At 37.1% G+C, this 23,835-nt stretch overlaps 1 protein-coding gene across 8 annotated transcripts in view; it reads right to left on the reverse strand.

Annotated features, from left to right (window-relative positions):
• Positions 1-23,835, reverse strand: part of LOC310901352 (sodium channel protein type 1 subunit alpha) — a 99,605-nt gene that overhangs the window by 51,906 nt on the left and 23,864 nt on the right. For 6 of the 8 annotated variants that reach the window (XM_083840713.1, XM_083840710.1, XM_083840712.1 and 3 more), the window contains 6 exons: positions 16,472-16,790; positions 8,761-8,879; positions 4,507-4,596; positions 3,542-3,670; positions 2,932-3,023; positions 1,562-1,834 (listed from right to left, as the gene is read on the reverse strand). In XM_083840713.1, coding sequence (XP_083696839.1) covers positions 1,562-1,834; positions 2,932-3,023; positions 3,542-3,670; positions 4,507-4,596; positions 8,761-8,879; positions 16,472-16,738 — 970 coding nt within the window. In that variant the 5' untranslated portion in view covers positions 16,739-16,790. Of the gene's footprint in view, positions 1-1,561; positions 1,835-2,741; positions 2,834-2,931; positions 3,024-3,541; positions 3,671-4,506; positions 4,597-8,760; positions 8,880-16,471; positions 16,791-23,835 lie in introns of all 8 variants that reach the window. The other 2 variants (XM_083840714.1, XM_083840711.1) reach the window with 1 other exon arrangement.

The raw sequence follows: 23,835 nt of genomic DNA on the forward strand, positions 1-23,835 counted from the left end.
TAGAGCAGATCCTAATCAAAAAAATATATGGTTACTATGGTAAAAGTATTATGTGGCAATCAGCCTGCACTAGAAAGGGCACCCAGGGGAGAAGACTCACCTGGGAACCCCAACACTTCTCTTCACAGCTGTCCACTGTTTTCAGTTTTCCCTTTCCCTCTCCCTTTTCTTTTTCTCTCTCCCATTCAGTTCTTTCACTGTTAAGAGACAATGTATGCCACCAGCTACAGTCTGGTGCATGTGAACCTGTCTCGACATGAATTGTCCAACACTGATATTTAGGACAGGGAACTTAGGTTTGCAGTCTCACATTTAACTGTGCTGAAGTACATTTGTTTGCCTATTCTCAGTTTGCCAAACGGCTCTGTATCAGCAGAACTGTTTAGAAAATTGTATGATGGGAATTTATCAAAATGGAAAAATGCATCAAAATGACTTCTGAGGAGGTTTTTCTGAGTTTTCCACTACTGAAGAATTTAACTGATCTAGAGGATGAAGTCTGCTTGTCAAATCTGTGCATGATACTGATCTCATAAGGGTGGCAGGTGAGTTTGAGGAAGATGGCAACATTTAAAAGATTCAGGACAGTTGGAGAGATGGTCAGTAAAAATAGGGTGCTATTCAGGCTGGAACAATGATCTGTGCAAATACAAAGTGGGAACCTAATAAGGTTAATGCCTGTAAAAGATTCGGGAGACAGGTAGGCCACAGGCTAAACATGATTTAATGATGTTGCAATTGTAAACAAAGGCAAGCACTAGCCTGGGATATACAAAGCAGAAGTATAAATTACTATGTGCAATCCTTCTCCTTTTAGCAATCCAATCCACTTAGCAGGCCTCATGTGGAGGTGAAAAGCCTGGATGTGGGTACTGCACTTTTATAAAGAATGTTTATGAACAAGAAAGGATCCAGAAGAGAGATCTAGGTCTAGGAAATAAATCCTAGGAGAAAAGGGTGATAGAAAAAAGACTGAAAGAGCAGAGAACAGGCCATGGCAACATGAAAATAGTCTCTGAATACCTTTGAGACATTGATTAATGATGGGGAATAATTTGTTTTCAGGCCTGTGGTGAAGTTGATAAGAACAATTAGCTTAGATTGCAGCAGAAAGATTTATGTTAGACCTTAAATAAACCTTTTTAATAATGAGGACAGAGAAGCACAAGAATGGGTATATGGTGGTAATACTGAGGACTCCTTTTCTGGATTCCTCACTGGATGTCATCTGTCAGAAATGACACAGTAGTCTATTCTGAATTTATTTTGGGGTATGGGGATATAAAATGCTTAAGACTATTCTTTTAGGAACTCATTGGGACCTCTGTCTATCCCAGGGAAAGTGTGGATTTCGCAGAGAGATCTGAGAAAAAGATGTATCAACAAGAGAGATCATGCTCTTCCTTCCCTCTTCCCTGCCAGCCACTGGAGCAGGTTGATGAGAAAGAGAATATACCACTAACTAAATCCTTTCTAACTAAAGTATCTTTCTTCCTTCTCCTTCTTTCTAAGAACTGAGTCAGCCACATTCTTGAATAAGAATTATGCTGACGATACTTACTTTCATCCTCAATGTACCCCTTCCAGTCAAATGGAGCCACTGTTGAATTAACCAATGTACCATTTTCACCAATGGTGCTGTTGAGCTGGGAAGTAATATTTGTTTCCAGAGTAAAATTTTCTGGAGGCCACTGCAGGCATTTATTCCTCAAGTTGCCCATGAACAGCTGCAGCCCTATTAGTGCAAATACACTCAGACAAAACACAGTCAGGATCATAACATCCGAGAGCTTCTTCACAGACTGAATTAGGGCTCCCACGATAGTCTTCAAACCTGTAAATGTAAAGGAATTTTTATTCTGATATTCAAAATATTTTTAAAGCATAAAAATGACGTCTCCTAGTAAAGTTATAGATTTCATGCAAAAGCCCAAGTAAATGACTGTAATGTCTGTGAAATAACACTTTGGTGAAGAGCTTTTTCACTTGTGAAGATGAATAAATAGCTGGAGTTCATGTTCATTTGAAACTGTGAATGGAATGAGTTGCATATATTTCAAAATACTTGTTTTAATACTAAAACAAGTGACTTTGTTATTCATGCTGTACATGAATCTCACATAGGTCTTCTTTTTTTTTTTTTTTGTCAATACCTCTTGCCCCCAAACCTTTGCCATTAACAGTTTTATAACATACCAGATTTAGAATACAGTACTAAAGATCCTGTTTATCAAGAAATTCTATCAAAATTTAATGCTATAAAACTGGAGATGGTTTGGAAAATTGCAGAATTTTAAGATAATAAATCCCCCATGCAATGCCCATGCTATTCTTTATTATCTTATTCCTTTATCTTCATTACTAAATCAACATTTAAAACAGTTCTATTTTACAGACACAAAGATTCACAACAAGTACCACATAACATCATATAGGTAAAATACACATGGGTAAGAAAACTTCAGGGTAACTGGTATTTGTTGAATGTGGAGAAGAAAGCTTGACATCATAAGATGCAAACCACACACACTGTGTACTGCAATGTCTCATGCAAGAATCTGTTAAACTCAAAGGCTGATTTCAAAAGGAAAGAGCTCATGTTAAAAAGCAATGAATCAGAGATCTCAGTGAATTCCAATATCTTCTGATTCCTGCTTTTTTTGTGGAAAAAAATAAGACATGTTTAAAAAATATGAATTTAGTGAATTAAATTCAGCCTCAGTGTTTAACCTAGCTCTCACCTGGAATGACTGATATTGTTTTCAAAGCTCGGAGAACTCTGAATGTTCTCAACGCTGAGACATTGCCCAGGTCCACAAACTCTGTCACATATCTGTAATAGGGGAGTTCACACACAAACACAATGACAGGATAAAAAGGAACAGTTGGGAGGTACAAGGGGCCTAACACCTTACACCAGTTACTTCTTACCTGGGATTACAGAAATAGTTTTCAAAGCTCTCAATACTCTGAAAGTTCGAAGAGCTGAAACATTGCCTAGGTTTACAAATTCTGTTACATACCTGTAGGATTAAATCACAGTTATTCAGAATTTAGGCAAAGTTTATGCTACTTACTTGGGTCTTTCATCAAGACCGTTTTGGCGTTTTTAGCAAAAAAATTAAATAGCAACAGTCAGAGGTTTACCTTTCACTGCAGTTTGCCTTGTGTTAATATGCTTTCAGAGCCTTCAGTTAAGTTAAATGTCTCTGAAGTGAATCACAGTGATTTAACTTTGAAAGCCTAAATTTTATCTAGACTAGATTGGTAAATTTGTAGAATGAAGTCAAAGGGATGCTCCTTTTCTGCTCAGAGGAAAAAATGCAGGACATGAAATTAGCCTCTCTAATACTAACTGGACTAATGGCTTCTGCAGTATTTATGTTTACATCAAAATATGCATATCAGAATGTGAAAAATGTTTTAGATAAAGTAAATCTGTACAAGAATTTCCATTTGACAAAATTGATATGTATTGATACTAATTTCATGCCCTTTTTGGCCTTCACTTTCAGAAAAAAAGCAAAAAACAAACACTTACGCAAAGGTAATGACAGTGAAATCGAGCCAGTTCCATGGATCTCGAAGAAAAGTAAAATCTTCTAAGCAAAAGCCCCTTGCAATGATTTTTATGAGTGACTCAAATGTATATATTCCAGTGAACGTATACCTGGAAAATATTAGAAAATTTAATTGAAGTAAGTAACAACGTTTTATATCTGCATTCTGTTAGAAATCTTAAGATCAAATGAAGGATTTTTTTAAATTTCAAAACTGGAAAAGAAAGCAGTAAATAAGCAGTTTCTTCAAAAATACATTATATTCATTGTACATATTTCTGTATTTATATGCATTAGTTGTGACATGTTGACATGTTCAGGACAGTGGTCCTGATCTTGTGCATAAATCAAAAGAAATAAAACTACCAAATAAATGACATATATTAAAAATTTATCTGCGACACAGTTTAAAATTATACAATGCTGGATATGTTACTGTAACCCAAGAATGTTTTGACCATAAGATACTGGATACTGTCAGAATCACTAACATCTAAACAGTCTAGTATAAAGTCTAGAAAAGGAAGAATACAATCATGCACTGAAGTCTTACTTCAGGAATACTTTTGCTTAAATGTTGTCCTTAACTGATATCTACAAATAGACAGCCATGGTTCTGCTATTAATGCAGTGGTGTAAAAATGTGGGGTAGATGCTAAACCATGAAGAGAATATGATGAAGAGATAAAGAGAAAATGCTAAAACATGCGAGAACTAGTGGAATCCAAGTACAACAATATCTGTAAATAACTTTCTTTTTTTTTTTTTCCTACCCAAATGTTCTCCCAGATGGAGTTTTGAATAATTATTCAACATTTCTATGTAGTTGAGAGAGGAAATAGTATCTCATGATATTTCCAGCCAGCACACATGACCGCAGTTACTGGTATATTGTCTCCCTGAGGAACTGAGACATGGCTATCTTTAAATAATATATGCAACTTACTCTACATTCTTTGTCCAGTCCGGAGGGTTACTCATGGTCATAAATACACAGTTGGTCAAAATAGTGCACATGATAAGCATGCTGAATAACGTAGATAATAGTTAAGGAAAACACAATAGTAATACATGCAATATCATATCAGCCATCCATCTTAAGTACAGCAAAATATTGCCAATTATACTAGCCTGAGTAGGTCAAAAACTGACTCAAAATAGCCACATGAGGGCAGCAAAAAATAAGTAATACAACAAATTTTTGCCAAACGGTTAATTTTTCCTCTAGTCATCTCTCTAAATGATGTGTTTAAAAATAGTTGCAACAGAAGCTAGTTTAAACTAAAGAAAGCAGTTTACAGACACATAACTTGTATATAAGAGACCAGAATTTTAAAATGTCTTTTACAAAATTAAGTGGATAGTATTTTGTGGTTTGAGGTGTATTTTCATACTTTTTCATACTTTGGTTAAAACCCAAACAACAACAACAATAACTAAAAATAACCCACATAAGCTTCACTACAGGTGAAAGAGGGATAGGAGAAGTAAGAGCTCAGCCTAAATTTTACAGAAGAATGGTGCTAGCATTAAGATCATTGCTTAAAGCTGCTGAACCATTCCAAATTGAACATATCTTTTTGAGTCAATATTGAAATCACAGGGAAGGATTTACCTTCCTGATTCATATAGATATGCTGGTGACCTTTGTCTAAATTGCTGAACAAGCAGTGAACACTGTGATATCTTTATTTAAGTGACTTAACTCATGTTGAAGATCATGTTGCCATACAAGCTCTGAATAGTAAAAAATCACTGTTCTGTGGCTTAGAATAATTAATTACGATGCCCTGAAGTGTTTGTCCGCACAGTCCACAGACAGTATTCAAGATTCTGAATTAACATAGCTGGGAAATTCCATTATAGAAAGAGGGTTCATTTTTGGTAGTGGAAAAATTTGGAGATGCCTGTCTGTAGCTTCAGTTGTCTCATAAAACAAAGTACATAAAATGTAATTGGATATATAACACTCTGGTAAATAAAAAACAGTATTCTTACTTTAGGGATGTTCTTAAGAATAATGTATCAGTAATTACTATGTGAAAAAAATAACAGAAACCTCACATGAATTGGTGGAATAAATACTATCCATTCAGATTATATTTTTGGTGCTAAACACATATGTTTGATACTGAACTAAAAAGAAGGATGTCATGATTCTTACAGGGCTAGACAAAAAAACTCTACCACCATATATATCACATACCACAAAAACTAATTTAAAATAATGTTAAGTCACGAATGGCTGGCATTCAAAAGTCAGGCATCAGACTGAAGAGGGCCTATATAACTCATCTGGTGGACAGGGTGGACAATGCTCTCTGAACAAACCAGAAGTGTGCAACAAATTAGATTTGCCTGTAGGATCTCTTCCTTCTTCATCCTATATTCTCCAGGTATGTAGCAAATGAAGTACCTTCAAAAATTATTCACTGAATCCTTACGAATTGCAAGAACAAAGTTGGGAGATAATCTTAGCAGTTAAAGCATTTGAATGTCCTCTTAGGAGAGCTGCAGTTCTAGCCCTGTGTAGTGTATTATGTGTTTACAGCTATTTGTCATTCATAACAAAGGCCACAGGCAGGTCTTTGCATGTCGCTCACTCTCTGTACATAGCTCGCCATGTGTGTGCGCTGCATGGCCAAAGTGCTATTCTCTCTCAAAACAAACATACTTTGAAATCTTAACCCTCGCCAGGCTTTCTCACATTTGAATCTCCAATGTAACTGGTACATTCAATGTCTGTGCCTCTCTTCCCTCTTCTCCTACATTTGGAGTGTTTGACTTATTACCTCAACCTTCCCTTAATTTAGTATTTTATGTTGTATAAGAATTTAACTATACACATACATTCTGATTTATGGTGGCTTCTTCATGGAAATGTACTGTATTTTTCACACTGTTCTTATACAAGCAAGGATTAGGGTTAGAGCCACTGCACAGCCTTGCGCTAATCAGTTACTGCAGCAGCTGAAGTCTCCTATCAGCTGTGTGGACTTTTTGGGAGATGGAGATTGGAAAAAATAGATAATACCCATTGGTTTCACAGACAGCTGCTGGCAGTCAGGAAATGCTGAGTAACACAGTAATTTCACTTTGCAGAGGCTATCATAGGGGTACTTAGCAAGGTACCACTTTTTCATTTGAGCATCTCCTTGTTCCTTTCTAACACTCCTTGCACTCTGCAGTTCCAGACACTGCTGCCTGCCTTCTTTGTCTGCTCACTCCCCCACCTATTCTAACCTTTTAATTCTTTCCTATTCGTTGCAAAAGTCTGGCCATCCTCCGTCACTCTTGCATTGCCCTCTCAGTTGCACATTCTACCTTGAGTTGAGTCAGGCAGGCAAGAAGGGAGGAATAAAAAAGGTGAAATACCAGGAGGTGAGTCAGCAGAGAAATTCATGCTGTTACCACTTCCTGTGTTTGGTATTACAATAAGTACCAACAGTGAGGAAGAACAATTGCAGAAGTCTCTGAACACTGGGGAGAGACACACTGTGCTTCTGTGCAGGGGCAGCAACATCTGACCATGCATGTGGGCACATGTGATCAGAGCACCATACACAGAGGTTCAGAGAATTTGGAGGACATGCAGATGGAGGTTCTCCAAGATGCGCCCATTTCACTATGCTCAAAACATATCTTTCGTGTTGAAAGCAAAAGGCACAGATCTTTTACAGAGGCCACAATGCCAAGCCTCTGCCTCAAAACATCAGAGCAGAGGGATTATTGATTATTGATAAAAGTCACAAGATTATTAAAAATAGTAAGCCACGCTACCCTCTAATCTTTTTCTTATAAACTAACCTTGACAAAATATGAACATCTGAAATTCAAACTTTATCATAGAACATATTAAGTTAACACATTAATAGTTGCAGTGTTTGCACTACACTGAACTAAAAAAAAAAAAAGAAAAAGGAAAAAACTATGCACCCATCCTTCTATTTAAGAGAAAATAAAAAATCTACTTCTATATTTAAGATAAAAATAGCTTCAATTTGTCAGTATTTGGCTGCATTTTCTCACCATCACCACCACAGTGTCCTCAGGTCTGTCAGGTCACTTACTGTCCCCAGCTGCTCCCTCACTCCTTTCCAGGCACTTTCCTTTCCTCCTCTCACTGCTTTAACTTCCAGAGAGCTCAGAGGTAAAGGTCTCATGAGCAGTCAGCCTTGTTTCTTACTCTTTCCCAAATGCCTACAAGACTCCACCAGCAGTCTCTAGAAACAAGACTTCTTCCTTTGGCTAAGTGTTCAACATTAAAAGTTTTACTATCATATTCAAGTTTTCATTTGGTGGCTACTTTTCCCAGTCCTGGAGTTTTGCAAGAAAGTTGCAGCAAAACCTCAATCTCTAGAAACGTGCATCAACTGTTATAAACATCAGGCACCAATCTCACATGCCAGACTAAAACCTTATCTCGTGCACTGTCCCATCAGTTATGGTCCCCCAATCTGTCCACCAGATGCACATAAAAATACACTGCAAACTACCTGCTGGATAGCTACCTGTGCTTTCTGGCAGTGTATGAAATTTGGCAAAGGCATATGGTGCAACTGGGCAAGTTTGTGAGTGTGAGATTCAGCATGCCTGAACCAGGCTTCCAGGCATGCTACTGCAACAGAGATTAAAGCTGTTTGTGTGGATGGCCTTAGAAAGACCCCTAAAAGGCAGGAAAAACTTAGACCTGAGATAGCTGTTTTTGAGCAGCTGTTTATTTACCTATTTGCCTGCAAAACTAAGAGCTTTTCTGGAATTTGTGAGCACAAACTGTTTTTTAATATACATATATACACATATATTATGGATAGGCTTCATAGCACAAAAAAGAGTCAGAAACATTTAATATTAAAGTTAATCTGAAGAAACTTTTCTGAAAAATTCTTGTAAATTCAAAATGTCTATAACAAGAATGTTAAAAAAATTGAAAAAGATTTGAAAATTAAAAATCAGTGATTTATCAAATCCACCTGTAAATTTCAACAGCAGAAGTATTGAAATTCTACAGGATAGCTAAAATGTATCTATATGATATATAGAAATTTCTTAGTATTTATAGAAACTTAACATAAGACAGACTGTAAAATAAAATTAAAATTAAAAGCTTATGGAAAACTTTTATTTACAATGAAATAGAAAGAGATGTTTTTTCTTACTTTTTTGTGTAACATTCTGAACCACCATTGAAAAAGGATATGAATGTACCAAAATTTTAATAGCTATTTTTCTAAGAGGATTGAAGGGAGTTAAAATGTACAGGGCAGAGGTGGCACTGAATCGGAAGATTGCCTTCCCTTTATTCAATACTATAAAGGTCTGAAAAAGAGGAAGAAAAGACATTTCATAAGACATTTTATATTCAATGTAAATGCTCATTTAAAAACCTTTCCTAGTGACAATCACCAAAATTATAACTTTTTGAATAGCCAATACACAAAAAAGACTCACTTTCAAAATAAAGCTTATTTCTGTACCTACCTGATGTATAAAAGTATAATTTTAAATATAGAACATTTAATTCATTAACATTTCTATAATACTGCTTTGTTAAACATCCTCAGTATATGATATATTTACATGATCTGTTTCTTGGAAAAAAAGATGCAGAAACAATTAACGAAAATTATAATTGTAGTTATGGTTTCCCATCAAAAACTCTCTCTTCCTGTTCAAAATACCATAAACAGGAAAACGTTACCTGTGGATGTTAATGATATGTTAATAAGAGAAATCTTTATACAAACTGATTTAGTAGACTGCCCATTCCTTCTCATTTTTTAAAAATTCTAGTATGTTTCTTGGTCTTTGCGCTAAAGAGAGAGGGAAATAGCAATAACACATCTAGCGATGACTAGGCAGAGCTCTGAGGACTGTGGACATCTGAATACACCTTACCAGAGGAGAACAAGAGACACATCCCAGATGACCTCTCTGCAAAATTGTGGTTTGAAGGTGTGAATCTTCCCCAGAACACAGAGAACTTGTTAAATTTAACAGCTAAAGAGCCTATCAAATTTAGAGAAACATGAAGGCATGCAAGCCTTACTTCAGATAACTGATGATGTCTTTGTGGGCCTAAAAGCTTGTATGTTTTTCTCAAATAAATCCATGGTCCAAATATGAATTACATGAATGCAAACCCTACAGACATTGCTTTGCTTACACTGCAGTCCATCATGGCTGCAACAACATTAACAATACAGCACTGCAAATGTGGACTGTCAGGTTTCTTTTTGATGCTCAAGTGCTCTTCAGCTGCAGGATCAATCAAAAGAGAATGAAACACACTGCAGAGGAAAGGATCAGTAAGTTGGAGGAGACCTGCATGCCGTGGAAGGGATGATGCAAGGATTATGGCCTGAATTCAAACACAGTTACAGGTATTGAAGAATATGGCAAAGAAAAATGTCTAAAATTGCTTTTTATGTTTTGTCAGAGTTGTACATTTCTTGGATAAACTATGATAAAGCCTCCTTTTTATCACTACGTTGCTGAAGAAGTGAGCTGTAAACTAGGATGCCAGTGGAAATGTGGGAATATGTTGATCTTTTTCGGTGTCTGTGAGGTCGAGTGCCACTTCAAGACCATGAGCAAGTGGACCACAAAACTATTTCTGGGAAGGCCATTACACCGAGAAAATATGCCAAAGAGGTTCAAGAAGGATGATTCTTTAGTCTGCTTATATTTGGGAAGCTTAGTATTTATGGACCGTGAAGTACAGATACCAATTTCTAGGAGCATCTGGAAGATGGAGGGAGATAAGGGTTTCTAACAGTCTGTGGTGGGTACCAAGTACTGAAAGCAGAGGAGGAGTCAGGGATACTCCCTGAGGAAAAGTTAGCCCAACTTGCTGGCTTCTTCCCTGAGCTGACTCTCTGTCCTGGGTCTGCACAGCACACCTTCAAATAAAGACCAAATCCCTTAATAGTGAGGGTCCTTAATACTGAGACTTCACAAGCACAAGCTCAAAATCTGTAGGAAAGATGTAAGAGGTGTATTTTTTTTTTCTCTGCTTCTGCACAGAAATGGAGAATCTGCATATGGAACTGACAGCAATGGGATAAAGCTCGAGCTAATATTCCTAAATTATATTTCCAGTTACAGATAACAACGACCTTTCAAGGGTAACGGCGGTTGACCTTAATTGAAGATTTCATTTTAAATATTGAAGCAACCAAGCAGATGAATGATGTTCTTTGGTACAATGTTCTGAGGGGAGGCAAGTTTCCCCTCCCAGGTCCATCCATCCCTGGCCCCCAGACCTCACAGCTCGCACTCCCAGCTTCTGTAGCTATGAGGTAGTTGACAAAAAACACTAAAAATCACACTCCCTACCAACTTTGCATCTAAAACTACACCACCTACATTTAGTCAACCTACATCTTTTTAAAAATCTTTGAACACAAGCGTATTAAACATACATCTCTTTTCTAACATGCCTTATGGAAAATAACAGCATGCTGGCACTGCTCCAGTTTCAGTCGGAAGCTGCTGCTATTTTAGCTGTTCTACTTTCTGCTGCCCTGCATAAGCAGAACCAACAAGCCTTAAATTTCCCATCTCAGTTCTGATTCTTCACCCAAAACATCTCTGTGATGGGAGCCTTGAGAATGACTCTGTTGGTCCTCGGACTTGTAGCCTCAAACATGAACTAAAATTGTATCTCATCTCTGAAGGAGAATTTTCCTAAAACCTGCAGGTAACAGCTAACATCCAATCCCTGTGTAAGCTTCCCTAGTGAGCCTGCGATATGGCACCCCAGTCCCAGCCCAGATGCAAGCCAGTGTGTAGGCATTGTGGATGAACATGAAACATTGCACCCAAAGCTGTCAGGTCAAAGCAGGCATATACTGAGAAAAGCTAAATAAATTCTAAATAAATTATAAGACTAATATTTGTATATACAGGATTATGTATACTTTCCAGGGCTTAGGTTTTATAAAGTGCTTTAATGATTTTATAAAGGCAGACACTGCTCACACTCAAAGTATGCCGGTGTGGATATTAATTCAGTGAAATCCCTAAAGAGAGGTATCCAATTTGCAGCTTTTGTGTCTGTAACCTGGGTCCCAGCTCTGTAACTTCTGTCATATTTGATCTGAACCCAGACACTGCATTCTTTGCAGGGCAAAGAAGGAGGAAGAGTATTTTGACAAGACGCAGCTAAGAAGGAAGAATCCACGCTGAACAAAGACACAGCCTCTGAGAACCTCTCAGGACAGAGAGTTCTTTAAACCTTATTTCTCCTTTCGTTCCTCCTCGTTGACTTTAAAAGTAGTTTCTGGAAGGCTGAGTGCTAATGCATCGCACTTCCACTTCCCACGGTTAGATAAACATCATTTAAAAACTCATAGCACCTTCTGAAAGGCAAGTGGTGACATATTGTTGTGCTGGTAACTTAGATTCACAGCAAATGGTTTCCTGGGGAAAGCCCTAGGGACAGCTAGAACAAAAGACTTGTGGCATATTTCAAATTGGCATTTTCTTGTTTTGTTTTTATCTTTTCAAACAATTGTATTCTAGGTAGACCTTATTTTTTTGCTTTGCTAGAACTTTTTAATTCAAAATTATTTCACTTAAAGCCATCAACAATATCTAAAATCACTAGTGCTTTCAGCTTTTCTGTTGTAATGAAGTTAAGTAAAGTGATTTTACAGGCTCTTTTTGATTCTGCAAGCCAAGACAAGTCTGGGAATCCCAGGAGCTAGTGGTTTGATCACATTAGGTGACTGGCATCAATCAACATCCTTCTGGCAAGAGGCAGGGCATGCAGTGGCAATCAGCAGCAATGCTAAATCTACATTATAGAAGGAGGAAAGCGAAGTAATTCCCATTTAATCCCAACTATCATTTCCCTCCTCTTTAATGTGTCAGCCTAGCTTCAAGACAAAATAGCCAGCCCTTAAAGTAGGGAACTAAGTGGACCAGATTTTGACGCATGCCTGCAGGTCGGGATCTTCAGGGATTCCAGCTATCTTTTCTCTATAGATAGCAGTGTGAACTTCCTTGATCCTTTGTGATGGCAGCTTGAGCATGGACAGGCAGTCACCATTGTACCAGGAACACACAGATTTGCTCTTAAACAGAAGAGGAATGTAAAAAGCGGGTAAAATCCAGGTTCATTTTTACTCCGTTTTAGACAAAGAGTATTGCAATGACTTAGAATGCTAAATTTAACACTTCTAACAATAGGCATTACTGAGCAACATGGTCAATAGCATTTCATTATAATAAAATCATAAGAATATAAGAACAGGTATTATATTATAATAGAAGAATTATGTTCCCAGGGTACAGTTGCTGACATTCAGGCTATCTGAATACAGTGTAAATCTATACTACTATCAGGTGTGACTTTGCTATAATAGGCTGTTCTGTTGTCAAACAGAGGTCGTCTGTTTTGACAGATTTTTTGCTTTTGCCTTTCAGCTTCAAATTAATATTGGGCATGAATACATCCTCTTTGGTTGTAGGTTTTACATACCCAAACAGAATGCTAGCACACCTATCTGTTTATTTCTCTTAACAGGTTTTCCCATTTCTAACCTTATCCAAAAATTAAGGCTCTCATACCAGCTCAACACAGTTATTTATTCCTGTCTAAATGTGGATTAACCTATATAAAATCATGACATGTACAAACCTATTGCTTAAGAAAGGAGTCCCAACGATGAAATGTGAAACATTCTAGATGCTTCAGATTTCAATGCATGAAAAAAAAAACAACAAACCAAACCAAACCAAAAAAAAAACAGTGAATTTGTTCAATCGTGCTACAAAATTGAAAATTGCTATTGACACATTTGAACCTCGCTACTTTTACAGTGTAAGGAGGTGATCTGGAAGAATACATTTTCAAATGGGATCTTTCAACATTATGTAAGGAGGGACACTCATTTTTGAAAAAAACTCCACTGACATCAGAAAAAAAGTGGTGATTCCACACAAGATCCACTTTAGAACTTTTGGCAAGAGCTCAGCTCTGCTGGCCCATGACATCCTGAAAACAGGAAAAAACAACAAACAAACAAACAAAAAAAAACCACCAACAAACCAAAACCGAAGAAACAAACAAACAAAACCAACCAACCAAAAAAAAAAACCAACACACCACCACCCCCCACACCAAATCAGTGAGGGGGTTGCAATATGTTGGAGGGGTTGCAATACGAGGCGGTTGCAATATGATATGAGGCATATCATGGATGATTTCACTCCTGACTCAAATTTGGAATAAAGAAGAAATTCCTAAAATTCTAATTAGGCTAATTAGCAGCTAATTAGGCTTCCAGAAGAAGCAAGGTGAATGTGTTCATTAGCATAACCTGATCAAAGCTGTAGGTAACCATTTTTATACCCTATTTGAATGTTTGGAAGCCAAACTTACATAGGTTCTGCAGATAAATCAGATATTGTATATGCAGAGATCTTAGAGATATGAAGCAACAGTGGCATCTGCTAATCCATACACTTGTCTTAAATCTTTCTTGCAAATACTTATTTTCCTTCATTCTGCAGTTTCTCTTTAGACCAATATAATTTCAGATAGATGCTTCCCCAGGCAGCAATTTATAATCTCTAACCATCAGGCAGCAGCTGTCAGACTGTTACATTGGCATAGTTTGTGCTGATCGACTCCTTGGCTTTACAAGATGGAATTCAGAGAAGGGTAAAAAGAAATCTGTAAAATGGTACGGAGGTGAATGCACTGAGCATTAGGAGTCTTTTGATTCTTCATGGAGATGTTCCTTACTGCTTCAGGCTTTTCTCAAACTATTTCTCCTTCTGAGGCTTGGAGGAGCATCAGCTGCTACCAAGACTCTTGAAAGACAAGTGAAACAAGACAAAAGTCTTTCCAGAATTCACATATAACTATGTAAGAAAATCCAGGAAGTAGGTATTTTAAAATCAAATTATTGATGTAAAATTGAAATAGCTGTTGGAATTTCTGTTAGGAAAATCTATTTTCCTTCTATTGAAGGAAGGAGGAAGGGAGAAATTTCTAGTGGGTGAGAAAGTTTTGTCATGTCTTTGAATGAAAGATCTGTTTCTTTTCCTATACTATAGAAGATTGAAGCACATAGTGGAATGTGCATAGTGGAAGTGGATGTGCAGACCAGAACAAACAAGAGAATCCCAGCAGGAAGTACAGTATATGTTATTTGCCGATAAAATTTATTTAGTGTGCAAATTAAAAGATTCGTCCTTTCACATAGGCAAGATCTAGAAACTTGATTGAATATGTTCAGATAGTTTTGTTCCATTTCTTGCACCCTGTCAGACCTGCCTAATACAGTAGGTTTTCACCTCCATCCATGAAAGGACTGAACAGGTCTTCAATTTCTAAGGGCTCAAGAGACATACCTGTTGGTCATACCAAGCATGTCTTCCCCTGTGTAAGACACAGAAGACAGGTTGATTTGACTGTAAAGGTCCAGGATGCACTGTGGGCAGGTAAGGATATGATGATACATGATTTTTATATCATAAACAGTCAGACACAATTAGTACAGAACTCCACAAGGCCTGCTTTTACAGAAACAGATCTTTTATCTTTGTAAAAGTAGAGCTGTGATTTAAAGATAAAACTTCATACACTGTGAATGGCAGATAAAGGCACTTTCAGAGGCATCAAATAATAAAGATAAAAATATTGTTCTTTCACATAGTATTTTCTCTCTTGTCAAAACAGGACTCATAAATCACATAAAATTTAGCAAGCTAAAAGACACTTAGAATACAGCACATTGTGCAAATCAAAATAACTCCTGTCTTGATATTTATAGAGTTTTCATAACCACAGTATCTAATAATTAAAGTATCACCCGAGCTAGCTATCACTATGAGCTGTAAAGCTTTTCTGCTGTACACAAGCTCTGTAACAGAATCATCCTGGAAGGACTGCAGAGCTGTTCAAGGCCAGTTACAACAGAAACTTTAAAAACAGCTTTACACTCTCCTTATGATATTTTCCACTTATCCTTGCGTTTCTCTGATTCCATATATTTCCCTAGAATGTGCTACCAAAGCAGAATCCTGGGACCAAAGTGTGTTATAGATTTGTTCATGCTGTCAGTTTTAAATATAAAGAACCTCAGAGAAAGTGTGGCATATCTGTGTACTTAGTTTAAATAAGTCTTTACTTTTTTTTAAGTTTGCAAAGTATTTCATTCATAATATAGTATGTACAGAAAAATGCATATATTATTACACTTAGAATCCTTACATTTATTCAAAATCAAAGACTACTTACTATGTTTCAGTTTTGATGTTCATATAAATTCAATTATATCAAAGGATATAAATCTGTATAAATTTTGATGTAAACTAAAAGAAAACAATGAATGGTTAATAACCACTAAGGTTGATGGGTTCTGTCCTGTGCCATAGGGGGCAGTGGGCACTTTGCTACTGATTTAGAGATCAGTGTACAGGAGAATAAATTTAAATTCTATTTATTTATACCCTGCTATTGTTTAACCAAATTATACAGTCAGTCATCATGTTACATTTAGTGCCATTTGATTAATTCAATGTTAAAAACCATACTTTGTAAAACTCATCATTCTGTAGAGAACTCATGCGTGAAGGCCACATGAGGGTAAATTTGTGCTAAAACATGCATTAGCTAAATCAACTTTGTATAACAAGATGTTAAATATTTATTTACCATCTTTCTGGAAGGTGGAATGTATATGTATCACTGGCATCTAACACTTTCTGCTATTGTATATCTAGTCCTTTTAACAATGCTCAGCTGTTTCTGCATTATAAGAATGACATTTTCCTACATGGTTGCCAGTTAACAGATGAAGAAACAAACTATATTATCCACTGTAAATAAATGAAATAAACATGATGAAGCTTTCCAAACATTGTCATATGAACAGGATTGATATTAGACTCACTTTTTTATTGATATAATATGGGTCCATGTCTTCCAAGGGCTCCGACACCATTCCTGGAGGTATGTCGCCATATATAAATGGAAGTGTTTTTCCTGCCTCCAAATCACTGTTTGGCTTTGGCCCATTTTCATCATCATTGTCTTTACGATCTTGTTTGGAATTCTTAGCTTTTTCTGCAGCAATACGTTGTTCAATAGCTGCAAGAGACTCTCTAGTGAAGTATTGGAAGCTGTCTGGTCCTGGTGGTACAAGCACTGGCTGCTCCATCTTTTCATCCTGCACATTTTAATTAGCATTTACTCTTCTGCATAGGAAAATTCTAGAAGAAAGCAGAAAATAAAATTTAAATAAACATGTTACAATCACTGAGTAAGAAAGATGTAACATTTATTTTGAAATGCTTTTGTTTATGCAATCTGTGCTTGTAGCCCAGAAGGCTGACTGTATTTTGGGCTGCATCAAAAGAAGCATGGCCAGCAGGGCGAGGGAGGTGTTTCTCCCTCTCTACTTCACTCTCATGAACCCCACCTGGAGTACTGCATTTGGCTCTGGGGCCCCCAGTCAAAGAATTACATGAACCTGTTTGAACAAGTCCAGAGGAGGGCCACAAGGATGATCAGAGGGATGGAGCATCTCTCCTGTGGAAACAGGCTGAGGGAGTTGGGGTTGTTCAGCCTGCAAAAGAGAAGACTCTGGGAAGACTTTATAGTGGCCTTCCAGTACACCTAAAGGGGACCTACAGAAAAGCTGGGGAGGGGCTCTTTGTCAGGGACTGTAGTGATAGGGCAAGGGAGAATGGTTTTAAACTAAAAAAGGGGAGATTTAGATTAGATATTAGGGAGAAATTCTTTACTCAGAGGGTGGTGAGGCCCCGAAACAGGTTGCCCAGAGAAGCTGTGGATGCCCCATCCCTGGAGGTGTTCAAGGCCAGGCTGGATGGGGTATTGAGCAACCTGGTCTGTGGGAGGTGTCCCTGCCCATGGCAGGGGGGATGGAAATAAATGATCTTTAAGGTTCCTTCCAACCCAAACCATTCTGTGATTGTGATACTCTATTGGAATATTCAAAAATACAATATTGAAAATAATATAAAGAAAAATAAAATAAGCAGTTTAGTTGATGATTTGACATTTGTAAAAGGCATTTGTGTGGTTGTTACGCTATTTATGTAACCTGCAATAATTTCTCAGCTCTAGAACTGTAATGGTCTTTTTACTGTGAATAAGCAAAAGCATGGTACTTAAGAACACATACATTATTTCCTCACAGCTGTAGTAATCTTAAAATCCCCTCACACTTCTCCAGAATCAATCAGGATTACACTGGTAATTATAAGCAGCAGAGCTCATCAGTATTAATGCAGAAATTTCCACTGAGTTCAGGAAGAGTAAACACACATTGTAGAATCATTTTATACTAAACAAATAAAATAATCTCTGTATATTATATGAGGGACCAAAGTAGAGGTTCCAAGTAAGTTTTTGTACAGTAGTGATTCTAGGTAAGAAGAACAGCAATGTCCAACTTTTACTTCAATGTAACTGTTATTGTATATCTGGTGCTTTATTCAGTAGCTGTAACTACATATTCTGGAAATATTCTAATATATATTGTCTATACATTGCAGCTGAAAAAAATAAACCTGATGAGAGAAAAAAAATCCTGTTAAAAATTACAGATCCGACATCTTTCATGCTGCTGAATAATTTTCTGATGACATCAGACATAGAGATGAAATGCATATTTGGGCACACAATGGAGTATATTCCTCATGCCTGAATATAAAGAGGTAACTTCACTCTCCACCCATTGCTGGGGTGCTTGAAAAATGATTAGTCAACCTTTCAGGTGACTGAAGGATCAACGCAGGTCAGTACACTTCAAAATAAGCAAGGGATATGGAATGACAGAGAAGTCAGAATACAAAATGTGGCTGGGAGGGGATCATATTGACACAGATCAAAACAAGATAAATAAAAACAGAAGTTAGGGAAAGAAGCTGAAAAAAATGAAAATAGGACAAAAATGGAAAAAAGAGGAGACAGTATATCAGTGTAGAAAGAATTAGGAGAGCGAAGAATGTGAAATGGAAAAATTAGGAAGAATGGAAGATTAGAAGTATAAAAAAAATGCAGAGATGAAAACAAACAAAAATTGTAAAGTAGTAAGTAATAAGCCCCAAATCCTGTAGATCATTAATGCCACGGTGAGCACAAACATCTTAAACACACATATGTATTCAGTAGTGGAATGCAGTAGATAAATTATGAATGAGGGGTCAAAATGCTTATGGAATCTGCAACCCATATTTCGTTGAGGTGTATAAAATCATTAGCCACAATCAGAGGAAGAGATTCTAAAGAAATAAGATTTCTCTTTGTAAAAAAATTAAAGGTGCTAATCTACCCGAACCCAAGGTATTAACCCATGCAGACTGTATCCAGAATCAGTTCTCTAAACCTTTCCCTCATTTCTAATCCTAAAAGGAATCAGCATCTTCCTTATTCTTTCTCCATTAAGGGTAAAAGGGATACAAGTGTATCTGAAGCAATAAGGATTTAAAACCTTCTCTTCCTCTATATAAATAGCATTCTCCAGACATTCCTCAGCTCCTTATTTTATGGTTAGGTTTACTTCTGGGAATCAAAAATTCAAGCCCCTAATTACCGAACAATTACAGACACACAGTTTGCATGCTCTGTCATTATTTTCTAATATTAAAAAAAACCACTGTTGCTATTGGGAAAGAAACATAAAAACCTACAATCAGGCTTTTCTCTTCTCAGTTTATTTTAAAAAGGAAGGGACAAAGGGCCAGATTTCTTACCAACTTCTCTCCTTCTGGAGTGAATGATGTATCAGAGATTATTTTTTTCTCTTCTACATCTTCATTTGCGTTTCATTGACTTTCTGATGTGCAGTGTATTGGTAGGCAAAATGTTTCAAATTCTGTAAAATAAGGTACTCAGAATCTTTGAGAATAGAATGATTGTGTTTCTTCTGAAATTTCCCAGGTGACATATATTTGTATATACTTTGCAGTGTACGGATTGTTGTAAGACAGTTAATTCCAGAGCACACTCAATATACTCTGTGCACAGACCATCTGTAAACCACATTCAGAAGTCTGAAGTTGTTCAGTTGCATCTGTACTATTGCACAATGCATAGTTGATCTGCCCACGCATATTAAGTCTGAAGCATCTAGAGCTACACTGGATTAGCTACGCACACAATGACCATCTGGGCAATATACATGCAATTAATTCAGCACTTCCACGATGGATCTGATTTACTGTACACCTTGCATAGTCATAAATCTATGCATGCTTATGGAATAACTCAAGATCAAATATCCACAGAGCTTTAAAAAATTTCTAAAGTCTTTAAATTTCACCTAGATAAATTTACTAGGCAAAATGAAGGGACTTGTCAGCTGGAGAAATGGTGCCTCATCTAAAAGTGATCCCAAAACACTTGCACGCTGGCCTTTGAGGAAGTCAATTAGACTATACTTAACTCTCTGAAAAAGAGGCAGGTTTTAACAAGATTTTTTTCCTAATCTGAAAAACATGTAGTTTACTATCAGCTGCTTTCATTATCTTCATTGCCATCGTAACTAACAGTAACAAAAGTTTCCAGAGAATTTGCTCAGGAGGATCTTGGCATACTGCAATACTGCAAATACCTGAACTTTAGTAAGCTAATTTATTTCTGTAATTGATTTATGAACCATAATAGTGTGCTTTTATATTTGATCTTCTGTGACAACACCCCTAAATTTAAATTCATCTTCCATTTGCCACAGAATTTAATGAATGTTGAGATGTTGAAGTTCCAGTGGACCCTATGTGCTAGAAATGTAGGAATTTGATTATAACAGACAAGTTTAAACAACAATTATGATACAACAGGTCTCGTTCATACTTTCACCTACAGAAACACCTACATAAAGCCTTCCATGATCCCTTTTCCGTCAGAACGCTGAAATGAAACCTAACCTCCAACAAAACAAAAAGTCTTCCTGCTTCTCCCTACATTGCTGAGGTGCTAAAATTCTCCGCAATATAACTTTTAATATTAGTTAGCATTAATTTTACTCACTAAGCATAGAAGTATGAATAACTTTTAAAAAGCTATAGCTTCTCAGATTTACTGTATAGCAATGTGCTGTGTGCCATGCTTTCTAGAACATACATATCTAGAACAACATAGATATTAACTTTCTCCCATGGTTAATGCTGCAGGTGTGTAGACATGGTGAACAGACAAGAATGGTATTTTTGTTTTTCAGTTGACATAGCCATGTCAGGCACAACTGAACATGCAGCAAGCATGAATTAGAGAATAACTTATGTACTTTTGGGGGGGGTAAAACATTGCATGCATCCGAAGTACCAGTGGATTAATACTTCTGCCTCCCCCACCCTACTGTATTCAACTGTATTCTCCAGTTTCTCAGTTTGGGTGAAGGATGGTGAGACTAGATTTGTACCCTTCCACAGTGCAATATGAGATAGTGCAGCTCCAGTTCGTCAGGTGCGAATGTATTTCCAAGATGAAGTGGAAACACGAGTGAAAAAGGAAATGTACGTGAGTCTTTCAACAAATGCATCACATACTCTTTTGCACTGTTACTTGCAGAATTAATGACTGACAGGACTCTTCATTATATACACCCCAAAAAAAGATTTGTTACACTTAGTGATGTAAGAAACAAGTAATCTCTCACCACTAATAGAAAATAAAAATAGCATCAAATGAAAGTGATTAGCAAATGAAACTGGACTGTTTCATTGTCTGGTTAACCTTCCTTTGAATTTCAGAAAGCCACCCTTAAATGTTTGTACACACTGCTGTTTCCTCATACTATCCAGTACTGTGAAACTGATTGCTAAGGGAAAACTCAGGCAAGAGCATTCTGTTAGAGTAAGCAGAATTTAATCTTTGCCATTCACTTTGCCCTTGCCTTGTGACATAAATTATGTTTTTGCTTTTGGCATAAACTAACAAATCAGTTTTATTAAAAATAATACATTTTACTATTTTGAAAAAAAACATCATGATAAAGACTAGCATGTACTGAGTACTGTGTGCAGTTCTGGGCACCACAGTATAAAAAGGACATGAAACTGTTGGAGAGTGTCCAGAGGAGGGCTACGAAGATGGTGAAAGGCCTGGAGGGGAAGACGTACGAGGAACGGCTGAGGTCACTGGGCCTGTTCAGCCTGGAGAAGAGGAGGCTGAGGGGAGACCTCATCACAGTCTACAACTTCCTCGTAAGGGGGTGTCGAGAGGCAGGAGACCTTTTCTCCATTAACACCAGTGACAGGACCCGCGGGAACGGGGTTAAGCTGAGGCAGGGGAAATTTAGGCTCGACATCAGGAGGGGGTTCTTCACAGAGAGGGTGGTTGCACACTGGAACAGGCTCCCCAGGGAAGTGGTCACTGCACCGAGCCTGTCTGAATTTAAGAAGAGATTGGACTGTGCACTTAGTCACATGGTCTGAACTTTTGGGTAGACCTGTGAGGTATCAAGAGTTGGACTTGATGATCCTTAAGGGTCCCTTCCAACTCAGGATATTCTATGATTCTATGATTAATACTTTGAATTGCAATAAGATAACATTGGTAACTTCACTTTCATTTCAACTACCAGTATATTAGTAAGGTTATCAGTGATATGCACAGGTATTGTCACCTGGCTGATTCAAGGCACAACCTAACAGATCACAGCTACTACAAATCTCTATGTAACTTTCCTTCTTATTGTTTATTGGCACAGTTTCTCTGTATTTCTGAATTATCAACTAGTCATTATGATTCATGCCTTCAGAACGCAGAATAAAATTGAATAACCTTCTGCAAAGTGTGGATTTTCGGGAGGAGAAGTGGGGAGGTGCTGCCAACTATTATGGCTTTATATGTGAGGCTCTAGCTGAGGAGAAACCCCTTTTTCTTTCTTCACAGAAGATGAGCCTATATCTGGCCTGTTTATCTCCACTTTAGGGCTACTACAGGTAGCTCTGAAATTAGGTAGCTTATCCAAAGCAACACACTTATCAGAAGAACAGAACTCAGATTAGATTCTTAAGACTGCACAATTTTTTATGACTCCCTGTAGCTCATATATAAAATTAAATTTAATTCTAATGGACATATTTATAAAGGAAACATGCATATTATCAGTCTGATAATAGGATTCTCCCATATATTTTCTTTTACTGCCTTTTTGACATATCCTTTCAGTATGACTAATGCAAATCTGGGCACTAGGACTTGCTTGTATTAGATTACTTGGAGATGGCTAACTATACTTACTTAATGCATATTAATTTTAAATAAAGAGTAGGTACATCAATACTGCAGAGATCAGAACAAGGCATATACTTATGAATTGACAAATAAGTGAATTATCTGAAATATTGAAAGCAATAAAATAACATATATTTGCTCAAGCAAACATCTATGCTTTGCAGGTAGGTATTTCCATTATCTAAACTGATACCCAGCAAAGATATGGGCACAGGAAAAGAGACATAGAAGGGGAGCAATGAGCAGGGAGGATCACTATTTAATTTGCCACAGAGTTGCAAATAATCAAGGGTAGCTATGTGATTTAGGAAGGCAGTTTAGCGCCTCAGTCTAGGCTGCCCAACAGCCAGTAAGCAGGAGACAGAGAGAGGAAATGCAGTTAACGTCTGTGATATCCACACTTTTGTATAATTGCTTAGTTTACATCTCGTTACATGAGTATTTATACTTAACTCCCCCATCAGCTCTCAGAATTCAAAGCCACATTTTTCCATCAGTCAGCAAAACTCTTACACTACAACAGGCAGCAGACCATCTGATCTCCCTTTGCAGTACTCTGCCATCACTATGCAGGATGAAATCAAGATTTACTGAGACAGAAAGAAAGCCCTCAAGGAAACATGAACTTGGCAACTTAATGGTAAGCCTTCGTTTGGGAAGGCAGTCATGGCTTCTGATCCCTGCTCCCAAAGCTATTTCCCTATTGTATCCAATAAATTCACTTGAAAAGTTGGTTTAATATTGCTGGAGGTGTATTAATAGTTGAGAACATAATTAGGAGTATTTAAGAGAAAAGAGGGTTTAGTTGCAGTTTTCACTCCTCCACTCCTGCCTCCCCTCAAATATGTATATTGTTGGTCCTATCCATGTTTGTCATTTAGAGTAAATCAAACGACCACATGATGTGGACACAGCATTTTGTTCGTCACTGTTAATTTTATATATGTGTATGCATTGGTTTGATTGCCATTGGACTTCTCATTACATTTTTAAATTTAAGTAATGTATCTCTAAACCAAAATATAGTTAATGTGCTTTGCTTTAGATTAA

This window comes from Anser anser, assembly GCF_964211835.1.
Source record: "Anser anser genome assembly, chromosome: 6".
Lineage (NCBI taxonomy): Eukaryota > Metazoa > Chordata > Aves > Anseriformes > Anatidae > Anser > Anser anser.